Genomic DNA, 13,404 nt, shown 5'->3' with positions numbered 1-13,404 from the left:
GTTGCCCTTAGCACTGCCCAAACTCCCTCCAAAACACACAAAGAAAAAGCTCCTCCATGAATTTATTTATTTTTGTTGGTTGTGGGGGGTGCACCTATGTTATCTGGGGCACTGCACAGTACTGAGGGGGTTAATGCAGTGCTCAAATTTGAAATCAGGATCTCACATGTTGAAAAGCATGTTTTCTACTACTTGCGCCGTACCCTTGGCCAATATTTTAAAATTATCTGGTACGTTATCAGTTTATAAATATCAGTTGAAAATATCCAGAGAATTTAGACACTCTCATAAAGGATTACAAACCTTATCGTAGTAGATAATATGACAGTCATCTAGAATCAGTTTACATTATGACTTTCAATTCACTGAAAGAGAGAAAGCTGTTTACCCACATGAGTGAGCTCCTTATCTGAGGGGTTGAGTTTGCTCAGTGGTTCTTAGCTCCTCAGAAACGTGCAAGTTAATTCACCAAGCAGATAAATAGACACATATAACTTTGGATCTCAAGACTGAAATGACTACATCAAAAACGAAGAGAGCCTGTAAGAGATCTTATCTCTACAAACTAGACCCATATTAGTATAGAAAACAAACTGATAAAATTATCAAGTTTTGAGGAAGACAGCTAAAGAAAACCAAAAGTTCACTCAAAACTCAAGAAAAAACAAAAGTTGAAAAGAAATAAAACATAGTTTTATATCATTATAAAACATAAAATTATGAGGTAAAAAATGATTGGGTAAAATGATAAAAGTGGAAGTCAGGAGATAATTCAAAGGGCTGGTATGTGTGTGAGGCACCAAAGGCCCCTACCATAAAATTTAAAGAATTTTATGTTTATATAGGAAGGCAAGGAAGGTATGGTGGTGTGGAAAGGATAGAGTAAAATCTTAATCTAGAATCACACGAAGTAAGCAACTAATGTATAAAATTTTAAAAGTCACGAAGTAGCTGTGTGTATATACATCATATATATGTGATACATATGCATATATGTCACATAGAAAAATGTAGTAAGATCTAGGAGTAACAAATTAGAAGATACAAATTGTCACTGAGAAGACAGTATGTCTATACTTGCAATGTCTACAATAACTTTTACAATCGAAAAAACAGACGTTGAGAGAGAGAGTGGGAGAGTGAGAGAGAGAGAGAGGGAGAGAGAGTGAGAGAGAGAGGGAGAAAGGGAGAGAGAAAAGAAAAGTGCTGCCATAGAGGCAGGCTGGGGGTGGTCGCAGGAGGGATACAGGGGATATTGGTGGTGGGAAATGTACACTGGTAGAGAGGTGGTTGTTGGAACCCTATATGACTGAAACTCGAGCATGAAAGTTTTGTAACTGTGTCTCATGGTGATTCAATAAAAAAAAAAAGAAAAAAAATAGACATTAGAAATATTCATTATATTTGTTTTATGAATTAAAGAGTTTTACTGTTAAATGTAGAACAAGTCAAAGATAATTCAAACATCAATATTCAGTGAATGAAAATATAGAAGCATTTAAAAAGTTTTAACACAATTGAAGAGATTTTACTGATAAGCAAGTTATGGTCATATAATATCAATATGTATATTTTTAGTGGTGCTACAGGTCAAACCCAGGGTCTTGCTCATGCTCTACCACCAAACTTCATGCCAGGCTCAATATCCACATTTACAATATATATTCCAATTTACTCAGGCTCTAAAGTTTTTATACCAAGATTAAATGTAACTATATACTAACTACAGTATGAATAATGAACTTAAATCACAACTTACTCTGGATCTAAAGTTTTCATGCCAAGGGGACCAAGCAATTTTTTTTCTGCAATCTCCAAAGCTTTCCATGCTTTTTCTGCAGTAAAGAGCTCAGGAGCCTAGTACATTAAAAAAAAAAACATTTTAGGATCATAAAATTATGATATTTGACCTGCTGTGGGACATTTGGAACTTGGTGACAATGTCTAATAAGATCTAAAACTAAGGAGCTGACTTGGAAGCACTGGTTCTTAATTTCAGAAGTGAGGAAAGCTATCTGACACCTCAGTGATTAATGCTGGTGTCACTCAAGAACATATACTGGTTTCAGAAGGAAGCTGCCAGCTACAATGATGGAAAAGCACACTGAAATCCAAGGAATTCGTTTGTCATAGGATTTACAATAGCTCCCTTAAAATATGTCTACCACCATTTTTTTTCACTCTTGGGGTCATAGTAAAACACCAAAGGGCTTCCACTTCATTAGCTTGAGTAAATTCGTTTCTGATACAAAGAATAAAGTGAGAAAGCTTTGGTGATTAAGAATGTGCAATCATTTTCATGATTAAGTGAAATCAAATGCACAGTGAGCAAAAGTGACCTTTGTTATAATGCATAGTTATGTTTAGTACTCTTCCCTCCCGCCCCGCCCTCACACACACAGTTAGAGGTGTTCAGGGCTTACATCTGGCTCTGCTCAGGGGTACTGGTCAGCCATATGCAAGGCAAGCACCTTTGCTCTTGTAACTATCTCTCTAGCCTCTATGTTTTGTTTTATTTTTGATAAAATGGTCCTATCCTTACTGCTTTTTCTCGGGGTGGGGGGGGGATGCATACCCAGCAGTGCTCAGAGTTTACTTCTTGCTTTGCTGTAGCTGTAAAGTGACCACTCCTGGTGGTGCTCAGGGGACTGACCATATGTGGAGCTGGGGACTGAACCTGTGTTGCCTTGATGAAAGGCAAGGAAGCCCTTCCCCTCTGCACCCACTCTCTGGCTCAATCTTACTACTCTTTTAGATGCTTAATATCCTTGTAGTTTAAGACAGTAACAATTGTCACAACGGAGACGTTACTGGGCCCGCTCCAGCAAATCGATGAACAACGGGAGGACAGTGACAGTGACAGAGACAACGAGATAGTAGAATTCTTGGATAGATACAACAAATTAGAGTGAAACAAAGAAAACAGAAAGTGAGTTTAAGCTACCCACTTTAGGTCCAGGGCTTTCCAACCTGCAAGAGGATGTACTAGTCAAAGCACAGGTGTGCTAGCACAGATCGCCCGCTTTCAAGGCACTTGGGGCCAGAGATGAGGCAGCTTTGGTGGAGCAGGCTAATATAAACTCTGTGTGCTGTACAAATGCCAACATTTTCTATGTGTGCTCTGATATGAAAAACGTTAAGAATGACTTCATGAGCCACCCGCCATTAGTTTCTATTTTTTTCGAAATTGAATGTTAGGATATGAGACATAGGCATAGATTTTATTAATTAGAAAAGACATACAATTTGTTGGCAAAGGAAGACTGTTTTAAGCAACTTCATGAATTTGAAAACAAATGGAAATAAAGAGCTAAGTAAACCATATTATAATTAAAAAAACATTTGAAATAACAAGTGACTTACAACAACCATTGCTATGGTAAAGTTAGGCCTGAGTTGGTAGTCACACCAAGGGCTGGAGGCGCCATAACTATCTTTGTATATGCCACGTTTGTGAACCAAGTGAGGATGCTTCTCATTAACGTCAGAGGGATCTTCTGACACAAAAAACAGTTTTTCAAAATTTTTCTGTATTCTTCTGTTCCACTCATCGTATGACACACTCACAGTCTTCCCTGAAATATAAGAAAAAACTTGACAGGTTTAGCAAATAAATCAATACAATTAGTTATAAACAAAGATAGTAGAAAACAAATTATTCACTTATAAATAAAGTGAATAATCTCCTCTAGCCTGAAATTAAAAGTAATCCTTCTTTACATTATATATATAAAAAAGGATTAGACTCTAAATAACCTGTGATTTGTCTTTGTGTTACTAATATATTTAATATTATTTATTGGGCACTTGAACTGGGGCTAGTCTGGATTTTTTGGGGGAGACCACAACTGGCACTTCACTCAGGGATAACTCGGGGCAGCACGTGGAGGACCCTATGTGGAGCACGGAATTAAACCATGCAGGGCAGGCGCCCTACACATAGCACTATTTAGCCCTAAAGTGAGGCTGGTCCTTCAGTGTCAGAAGTTTTCAAAGACTTCAAGTACCGAGCGCCCCATAAAAAGAATATTAAATGTCCCATAAACAATTTCATATTGATTATATGTTGAAATAAAATTCAGCATTTCTTTTGCTATTAAAACATAATAATCATACTTCCATTCTTTATTTATACTTTTAATAAGGGTGGGAAAAATTTGAAAGTAATGAATGGCACACATTATATTTCTACTGAGCAGCAGTGTTCTAGAAAAAGAGACGTAAAGATTTCATAACTTTTAACAAAAATGAAACTTGCTCAAAGCCATACTAAGGAAAATGAAATGCACAAGGCAATAATTATGATGCTTCTCACATCTTATTTTAAAGTTGTTATTAAGAGGGGGCTGGAGTGATAGTACAATGAATGGGTAGGGTGCTTGCTCAGCACCTACATTTGATCCCCGGTATCCCACCTGGTTCCCTGAACATCATGAGTCATTTCTATCCCACCAGGTGTGCAGAATCAGGAGTAATCACTGAGCATCACCTGGTATTGCCCACAAACAAAAAACAAAACATAAGCAAAAAAAAAATATATGGTTAGCAATCGAGAGTGCCACTATTTTCATACATTAATAGTATGTATAAAATAGTAAATTAATAGTTTTCTTTCATTTGAATCTTAAGACTTTTTAAATATTAAGTCAAATAATGATTATGAAGGTTAAGAATTTAGACAATACATTTGACGTTTTTAAATAAATGAACTGAAGAGCTTACCATGTCTTTTAATAGTAACTTCACGATAAGGGAAAATGTTTTTTTGAGATAATTCAAGCAACCAACGAACGGCAGATTTACACAGCCCCACAATTTCTACAGCAGATCCATCCCTGAAATTAAAAAATAAATTTACATGCAATGAAATAAATGATTCTGAAAACAATATAACCTCTATCATGAAAATTATATATAAAATCTCACTTTATAGAAATGTGTATTGCATATAAGAATCTTTTTTATTTTACTGTTTTTCCATTGCTTACTGTCTTAACATATTAAAAATGTTTTATGAAATAAAATGGGATGATAGAGTTAAAGGAGGTAGCTGAGAAAAGGCAGGAGTAAGAAATCAGAAAATGATGAGGTGAAAAGTACCAGAGAAAAGAGAGTAAACAAGAATATTAGACTAAAGAAAGTCAGGGAAGAAATACAAAACCTTGGAAGCTCACTTCTAAGTTAATTTTTTTGTTTTAGGGTCACACTGGGTGGTGCTCAGGAGTCACTCCTGGCTCGGTCCTGGGCAATCGTCCATGCCGTGCTGCAGACTGAGCATGTGACTACACGTGTGAATCATGTGCTCAGCCTCTGAGCAACTTCCTGGACCCAAAACTCATCTTTTGGGAAGACAGAAGAAAGAAAATAGTCTAATAATGTACCACAAACAGGTTTTCAAAATAATCTGCAGGGGCTGGAGAGTCAGGACAGGGGTTAAGGCACATGGATGGCTTGAATGTGGCCAGGCCTGGTTGGAATCTAGTTCGATTCCCAGTATCACAGTGGCCTGAAAACATTGCCAAGTGGAGCCCTGGTCTCCTGTGAGCACCATCAGGTGTGGCTCCAGTGGCTCCCAACCAGCACAAGCTGACCAAACAGCACCATATCCTCGAGCCCGCGTGCTGAGCCCCTGAGACAGTTGGCTGAGAATCACTGCGCAGGGACTCTGGGCTTCCTGAGCACAGCCTGGGAGCACTTCCACCCCCAAAGAATCAGCAAAGCATGTAGCATCATCTAGTATTATATATGTGTGTGTGTGTATTTTTACAATTATATATATAAATAAATATATATATTTTTCAATTCTGACTGAAGATAGAACTAAGAATACGAGATCAGATTCTCAGACTTGATACTGTATCCAACATCATAATTGTAAAAGGATGGAATGGGATGAAGAAAACCAACTAATGGGGGGAAATATACACTGGTGAAGGAACTGGTGTTGGAACATTGGCTGACTGAAACTCAATCATGAACAACTTTATTACTGTGTGTCTAATGGTGATGCTGTTTTAAAAAGTGAATAAAAAGGAAAAAATACAACTAAGGGGGAAGTGTCTGTTTATATCTTCTTCCCATTTCTGAATGAGGCTACTGGGTTTTTATTATTGATGTCTGTGAGTGCTTTATGTATCTTGGACATTAGTGTTTTATTTGACGAAGTGAAATGAATCAGAGGGAGAAGAAAAAAAAACAGATGATCTCACTCATCCGCGATTTTTGAGATGCAAAATAGGCTTAGACAGTATCAAAAAATGACAAACTCTGGCTGCAGATTACAAAACTGAGATTACCAAGCTGGTGGAGAGAGAAAGTAGGAATAAACAGATGGACCAGAAGTAACATTGGTCACTGGTGATTGGTACTTGGTCATTGGTACTTGGATGGTGGGGAGGTTCAGGAATTGTGCATCAAAACCATAAACGTTAACAGAGGTTAAGGCACATTTAGTAAACTTGCTACTAAATTACAATGAATATTTATAAAAAATACCTCTTACAATAAATTTAAATATATATCAAAAAATTAAGGGGGAAAAAGGTTCAAAAGTGAAGGGATATCATAAACAACAGAACAATTGCACTGTCAGTGTAGCGCTGTCCGCCCGTTCATCTATTTGCTTGAGCTGGCACCAGTGACGTCTCCATTGTGAGACTTGTTATTACTGCTTCTGGCATATCTAATAATCCACGGAGAGCTTGCCAGGCTCTGCTGTGTGAGCAGGATACTCTTGGTAGCTTGCTGGTCTCTCCAAGAGTGATGGAGGAATCGAACCCGAGTTGGCCGCGTGCAAGGCAAATGCCCTACCCGCTGCGATATTGCTCCAGTCTGACAGAACAATTAGTTATTTTTTATAGATTTTTAAAAAATAATATTGAGATGTTTATAATAAAAGCACTTCAGGTTAATGAATCATGAGATTTTTCTTTGTTATGCTTATAGAGAACCAACTCATGAGGAGTAACTGAAGAGAGTAGTTTTCTTGATGACTGACAACAAGAGGATTGGTACATGACTGTAATGGGGGAGAGAAAGTGCTGAGTGGAAGGAATGAGGAAAATATGGACTGATTTATTAAAGACTACTCAGACATAAAGTGAATGAGTTTTAAACTGATTTTTTAACAGAGCAAAATGCTACGAGCACTATACACTAAACCCCACCTGGGTGTGGCTGGGACTCCTCTGTTCCTAGCTCTGTCACTCTCTCCCATCTTATCCATCCATGTGCCGCAGTTAGAGCGATTTCCGCCATAAACAAATCCTGTTTCTTCATCAACTCCTGCAGTTATATTAAAACCTAAAAATGCAGAAGAAAACAAAGGACTGTGATAAATTAGACCAACTGCTCAGTGGAGCAATTTAATAAAACCATAAACATTGAAGATGTGTATAATCTATGCGTAGTAATGTTATCTATAACTTAAAAGAAACTCTGTACTTGGAGAAATGTACAAGGATATTCATGAGAACACTGCTTATATTAGCAAGAAATGAATATAACTGCTGAGTATAAAAACAAATAAACACCACACCTTACATGTCCAATGAGAAACTCTCCATACCATTTGAATAGAATGAACTGGGGAACCTAGAAGACGGCTTAGTGGCTTAATGCATTTGCCTGGCCAGAACAAGGCCTTGAGTGCTGAAACTGTCACCTGAGCTAGTTGACGGATCTGCTGTTTGACAGTCAAGTAAAAATGGGCCCAGGAAACGGCTGTATTATCTCTCTGGCCCCTTGTTCTTTTTTTAAAGACTTTGAGGATGGGGGAGGACAGAAATAGTACAGAGGGTAAGGCACTTGTCTTGCATGTGGCCAACCCAGGTTCAATCCTGCACATCGTAAGGTCCCCTGAGCCCAGTCGGGATCCCTAAGTGCTCAGCCAAGAGTAAACCCTGATCGAGCACCAAATAAAGGATGTTGGGAGGATCCTCCCAGGATGGGAGAAGCATGCTGAAAGTAGACTACAGACCTAACATAATTGCCACTCAATGCCTCTTTTGCAAACCACAGCACCCAAAAGGAGAGAGAGAACAAAAGGGAATGCCCTGTCACAGAGGCAGGGGGGAATGAGGGGGATGAGGGGTGAGAGGGATACTGGGATTAGTGGTGGTGGAGAATGGGCACTGGAGGAGGGATGAGTACTCGATCATTGTATAACTGAAATCCAAGCACAAAAATTTGTAAGTCTACAACTGTACCTCATGGTGTTTCACTAATAAAAATTAAAAAATATATATATTTGGACATATGTCAAAATTGCTTCTACCTTAAAGAGTAAATCTGCAATGCAATCAGGAGTAAATGAATACCAGTCAAAACTAGAAACCATCATTATTACTATTTGTTATGACTGAATTATGTAACCCTCCAATGAATATACTGGAAATCCTAATCTCTGATACCTCAAACTGGTGCAGGATATCACAGATCACATTAAATTGTTTGGCGGATTGGAAAGAAAGGCTTGAATACTGTTTAAAATCTCACAATGGACAAATTTCTAGAACATACAAGGAATCATGAAAACCAAGAAAAATACTTAAGTGCCCAAAGCTAGACCAATAAAGGCAAATAATATGAATGGACAATTTACAGAAAAGAAAACTTTCCCAAAAGGGCAATGAACATGAATACATTCTCAAATTCATCACTGAGAAGGATTTAAAATATATATCTATATATTGCTTTCCACCCACGAGATTAATGAGTAATCTATGTGTTGGTTGCCACATGGGCACGTAAGAAAGTACTTCGAGTGCCTGCCATTGAGGCAGACTGGGGGTGGAGGGGAACTGGGGACACAGGTTGTAGTAACTGTACACTGGTGAAGGGATGGGTGTTGGAACATAGCATGACTGAAATCCAGTCATGGACAACTCTGCAACTGTGTAGCTCATGGTAATTTAATTTAAAAAAGACAAAAGGAAAATACTTTGTTTTTTTTTTCTTTTTGGGTCACACCTGGCGATGCACAGGGGTTACTCCTGGCTCTGCACTCAGGAGTTACTCCTGGCGGTGCTCAGGGGACCATATGGGATGCTGGGAATTGAACCTGGGTCGGCTGCGTGCAAGGCAAACGCCCTACCCGCTGTGCTATCTCTCCAGCCCCAGGAAAATACTTTGAATGTTAGTAGAAATATAGCACTGTAAAACCGTCCTCCCGTTGTTCATTGATTTGCTCGAGTGGGCCCAGTACGTCTCCATTGTGAGACTTACTGTTACTGTGTTTGGCATATTGAATATGCCACGGGGAGCTTGCCAGGCTTTGCCGTGTGGGCGAGATACTCTCGGTAACTTGCCAGGCTCTCTGAGAGGGGCGGAGGAATCGAACCTGGCTCAGCCAGGCCTGCCGCATGCTAGGCAAATGCAAATGCCCTTCCACTGTGCTATCACTCCAGCCCTGCAGAAATATAGATGGTGCAGTAATTCTGAAAAGAAATGTGGTATTCAATCAAAGGCCATTAAGTATACATGTAGTTCTGGGATAGCAATACTAAGTAAAATAAGCCAGATAAAAAAATATCTGAATGTTACATGGTTCCCTTCATACGAAGAATCCAGAATTGTCAAATTCATAGAAAGTAGAATAGTGATAACCTGAAGGTAGGGGAGGAAAAGTGAGGAGCTACTGCTTACTGAGTATAGAGTTTCACTTGGTATCACTCTGGAGTGATACAAAGTTCTAGAGACGGATGGTGAGAACAGGTGCAAAACACTGAGAATGTACCTAGAGTCACTGAATTTATTCACTCAATATGGTTAAAATGAAATAGTTCATGATTAAAATTGTAAGCATATGTGAATTTAAACATGAGCATAAGAAAAACTCACCAATAACAAAAACAGCAATTCAACTGGCAAATGGGTGAAAGATAAGACATTTCACTAGAGGAATACGAACGGTAAATGGCATGAATAGAAATTAAAAACCCATTGGCCATTAGGGAAATGTAATTTCAATGTGTAGTGGTCTAGAAAACTATGAGAATAGGTTTTTGTTTGTTTGTTCTAAAATGCAAAGACCAAAGATTGATAAAGAAACCTGATGTAAAGAAACCTGATGTAAAGAAACCTGATGCAAGCTCCCCATGACGTATTCGATATGCCAGACACAGTAACAACAAAGTCTCCAATGGAGACGTTACTGGGCCCACTTGAGCAAATTGATGATCAACGGGAGGGCCTTTACCTTTACCTTTACGATGTAAAGAAACTGGTTCTTTTCAGTCTGCTGATAGGAGTAGAACAATCTTTATGAAAACTAGTTTGTAGTTTCTTACAAAACAAAATATGCACTTACCATATGACATAATCAAATTCTTGAATATTTATTCAAAATAAATAAAAGTATAATGTTCACACAAAACATGCATATGAATGTTCACAGTAGTTTTATTTGTACTAGCTGAAAAATGGAAACAACCCAGACATCCTTCAGCAGATACATGGGATCTATAACATGGAATGTTACTGAGCAGTGAAAAGAAATGATGATTTGCTACATCCAGTGAAGAGCATGTTTTTCAAGGAAAACATTGCTTAATGAAACAGCTAGTTCTAAAAGATTACATAGAATATGATTCCATTTCTATGTATTTTTTCAAAATGATAAAAATACTGAGATGTATGACAGAGTAGTAGTTGCCAGAGATCAGGAATGGCTGGTATTATTATTACAAAGTTGTAGCCAAACTTTATGTTGATCCAAAAGTATTATTACTGTGCAGTGATTACAGAATGCTATAAATAGCGAAAACCTGCATAGAATCACACACACCCACAAATTCATGCAAAACGTAAGGACTGAGTATGGTTTATAGTCTAGTTAACAGTATTAGCTTAATGTTTATTTTCTAACTTTGATATTCGATTATAATTATATAAGATGGCATTACCAGAAACTGGGGGAAATATTAAAAGTATTCTGATATATCATTTTTGCAATTTTTTAAAAATCAGTTTTAAGTTCCTTAAAAATGAAAAGATAAAAAAATCTATAACCACATAAAACAAATCATCACTGTGTACTAGGCCACAGGAATGTCTCTAAGAGTAAAGGGTAATAGACAAAGTAACTGTTACTCTTGTATTGACTAGTAAAGGGAGTATGTTGTATGAATAGGAATGTGATAAACTTCAAATAGGTTAAAGAGTATATCTAATTTACCTCTGCATACCAGATTAGCCTTTTTCATAATAGGCATCTTATAATAGTCTAGAGAAATCCTAGATCTGTCATTTTGTAGCTAGATGGCTAGACAAATTACTGTTTCAGTAATCCTTATAATAACAATGAGAAAAGTATAAATTCTCCTCAGTGTTATTCAGAGTATTCAATGTATTCAATGAGATATAACTGACGTTCATATTCTCATTACACTAAATGGTGTTTCAGTAAGTAGTTAACATGTTACTTAGCACATAGTGAGTACTCAATTATTAGTGATTCTAAAATTACAAAATTACTTTGCAAACTATCTGACAAAGGATAGAAAACATATATTTCTTTTAGAAATTAAAACTGAGCCAGTGAAATCTTTAACTGTGCATTTATATATATATATATATGTATTTCTTTTTGCTGCTACATTGTGAAGTTTCACACACAGACAAAATAGTAGTTAGAAGGCTTAATTCTGCCTCTGAAGTAAATCCTTACTGAGAACCTAGAGCTAAGTACCTTCATCCTTCATGTTTCGATCGATCTGTGGACCAGCATTCCTTTCTCGAAACTGTATTCCCTGCATGTGTCTCTGCATAGCTTCCTGTATTATTTCAAACAATGGTTGATCCTGTTTGAGATATAATTGATGTTACTTCTGTTAAAAACTACTTTTTTCTTTCTTCCTTTAAATGCCACAATTGAAATTTTGTGAAGACTTTTTGGAGAAGTGGCAATCAGAGGTGAACCTGGTAAAAGCAGCATCGCTAACACACCAAATAATACACTTGAACTTTACCATATGAATACTTAACATGCTGTAGTTTAGTCTATTCATATACATGGCATGAAATAATATGCAACATTACTGACCGTGGATATGAAATCCTTTGAGCTTGCACAGTTTCTGTTAGACTGACTTGTACAGCTAGTAAGTGAATCTAGATTAATATACAGAAATCTGAATTTAAATTGGCTTACTATTCTTATTTATTCACACACACAAATTATGATAAAATAAAGTGGAACTTCAGTGGACAAATATTCTTGCAATCTATGTATCACGGGATGCAAATATATGCTAGATCTGAGGTAGCTTAGAAATCTCCTTACATACCAAACAAACTAACCTAATGAGCAGGTCAGAAGTGACATGATTATAGTATTATTGTGTATTTTTGAGTGGAGAAAAACACTCAGATGTTTATTTACCGTGCACCATTCATAAGATAAATTCAAGATGTCAAGGCTTTTTCACACCCGGGCTCCCCCTTTCCAGTCTCAGACTGCTCTGCGGTTGCCCCACAGTGCAAGTCAGGTGGGACTGGGCAGTGCATCCTAAACTATGCTTCAACCTACCCTGTGTTATATCATTATTTATTTCTTTTTGGCTCACAGCCAACAATGCTGAGGGGTTACTCCTGGTTCTGGTGCTGGGGGGACCATTTGATATGTCGGGGATTGAACCCAGGTCAGCTGTGTGCAAAGCAAACATCCTACCCACTGTACTATTGCTCTGGCCCATTATTTTTTATTTTTGATATATTCCCTCATCCCTGATGATATCCGACTCACCTTTGGAGGTTCAGTTTAGGTGAAATTTTAGTACTTCCTGAAATCTTTCCCAAGACACTACATCTCTCTCCCTTTTCTGAAATTATATATTATTTCCCGTATTCCTCTTTTGGTAATAACATTATTAAAGAACATAATATTCATATTATCTACTTCTACCAGATTGCTAGCTTTCTAAGAAAGGAGCAAGTATTTAACGTTTGTTTGTTTTGGGGCCACATGTGGCAGTGCTCAAGACTTATTCCTGGATCTGTACACATGAATTACTCCTGGAGGAATCAGGGAACCATATGGGGGTACCAATCAACAAATGTGGGTTGGCCGCGTGTAAGACAAGTGTCTTACCCATTGCACTATTGCTGTGGCCCCAGAAAGAAACAAATCTTATGTCTCCAATTATTCACAGTATCAAAAGATGTGAAATAAAATTAATATGTGCAGAATTCTTAAGATTTGGACTTTTAATTAAATGGTTTGGGGGAATAGGGGCTCCCAAGCAATGTTCAGGGGATCCAGGCCACTCCCGATGACCCAGGCCAACCCAGTTCAAAGGTTCATTACTTGGGCCTGAGTGTGTGATGCTGAGTCACCAGGAGCACATTGTGTAGTGCTCAGGGGTCTCCAGATTCCACTTGGCGGTGCTGGGGACTAACTTGGGC

General features: G+C 37.8%; 1 protein-coding gene across 2 annotated transcripts in view; it reads right to left on the bottom strand.

The window, feature by feature from the left end:
- Nucleotides 1-13,404, bottom strand: part of AGL (amylo-alpha-1, 6-glucosidase, 4-alpha-glucanotransferase) — a 79,509-nt gene that overhangs the window by 4,918 nt on the left and 61,187 nt on the right. For both annotated transcript variants that reach the window (XM_056139097.1, XM_056139098.1), the window contains exons 27-31: nt 11,690-11,801; nt 7,167-7,302; nt 4,723-4,835; nt 3,364-3,575; nt 1,760-1,857 (exon numbers count right to left, since the gene is read on the bottom strand). In XM_056139097.1, coding sequence (XP_055995072.1) covers nt 1,760-1,857; nt 3,364-3,575; nt 4,723-4,835; nt 7,167-7,302; nt 11,690-11,801 — 671 coding nt within the window. The remainder of the gene's footprint in view (nt 1-1,759; nt 1,858-3,363; nt 3,576-4,722; nt 4,836-7,166; nt 7,303-11,689; nt 11,802-13,404) is intronic.

Source organism: Sorex fumeus, unplaced genomic scaffold (assembly GCF_029834395.1).
Source record: "Sorex fumeus unplaced genomic scaffold, SorFum_2.1 ptg000131l, whole genome shotgun sequence".
NCBI lineage: Eukaryota > Metazoa > Chordata > Mammalia > Eulipotyphla > Soricidae > Sorex > Sorex fumeus.
Note: the sequence above shows the minus strand (reverse complement) of the source record. Positions and strands in the feature narration are given on the sequence as shown.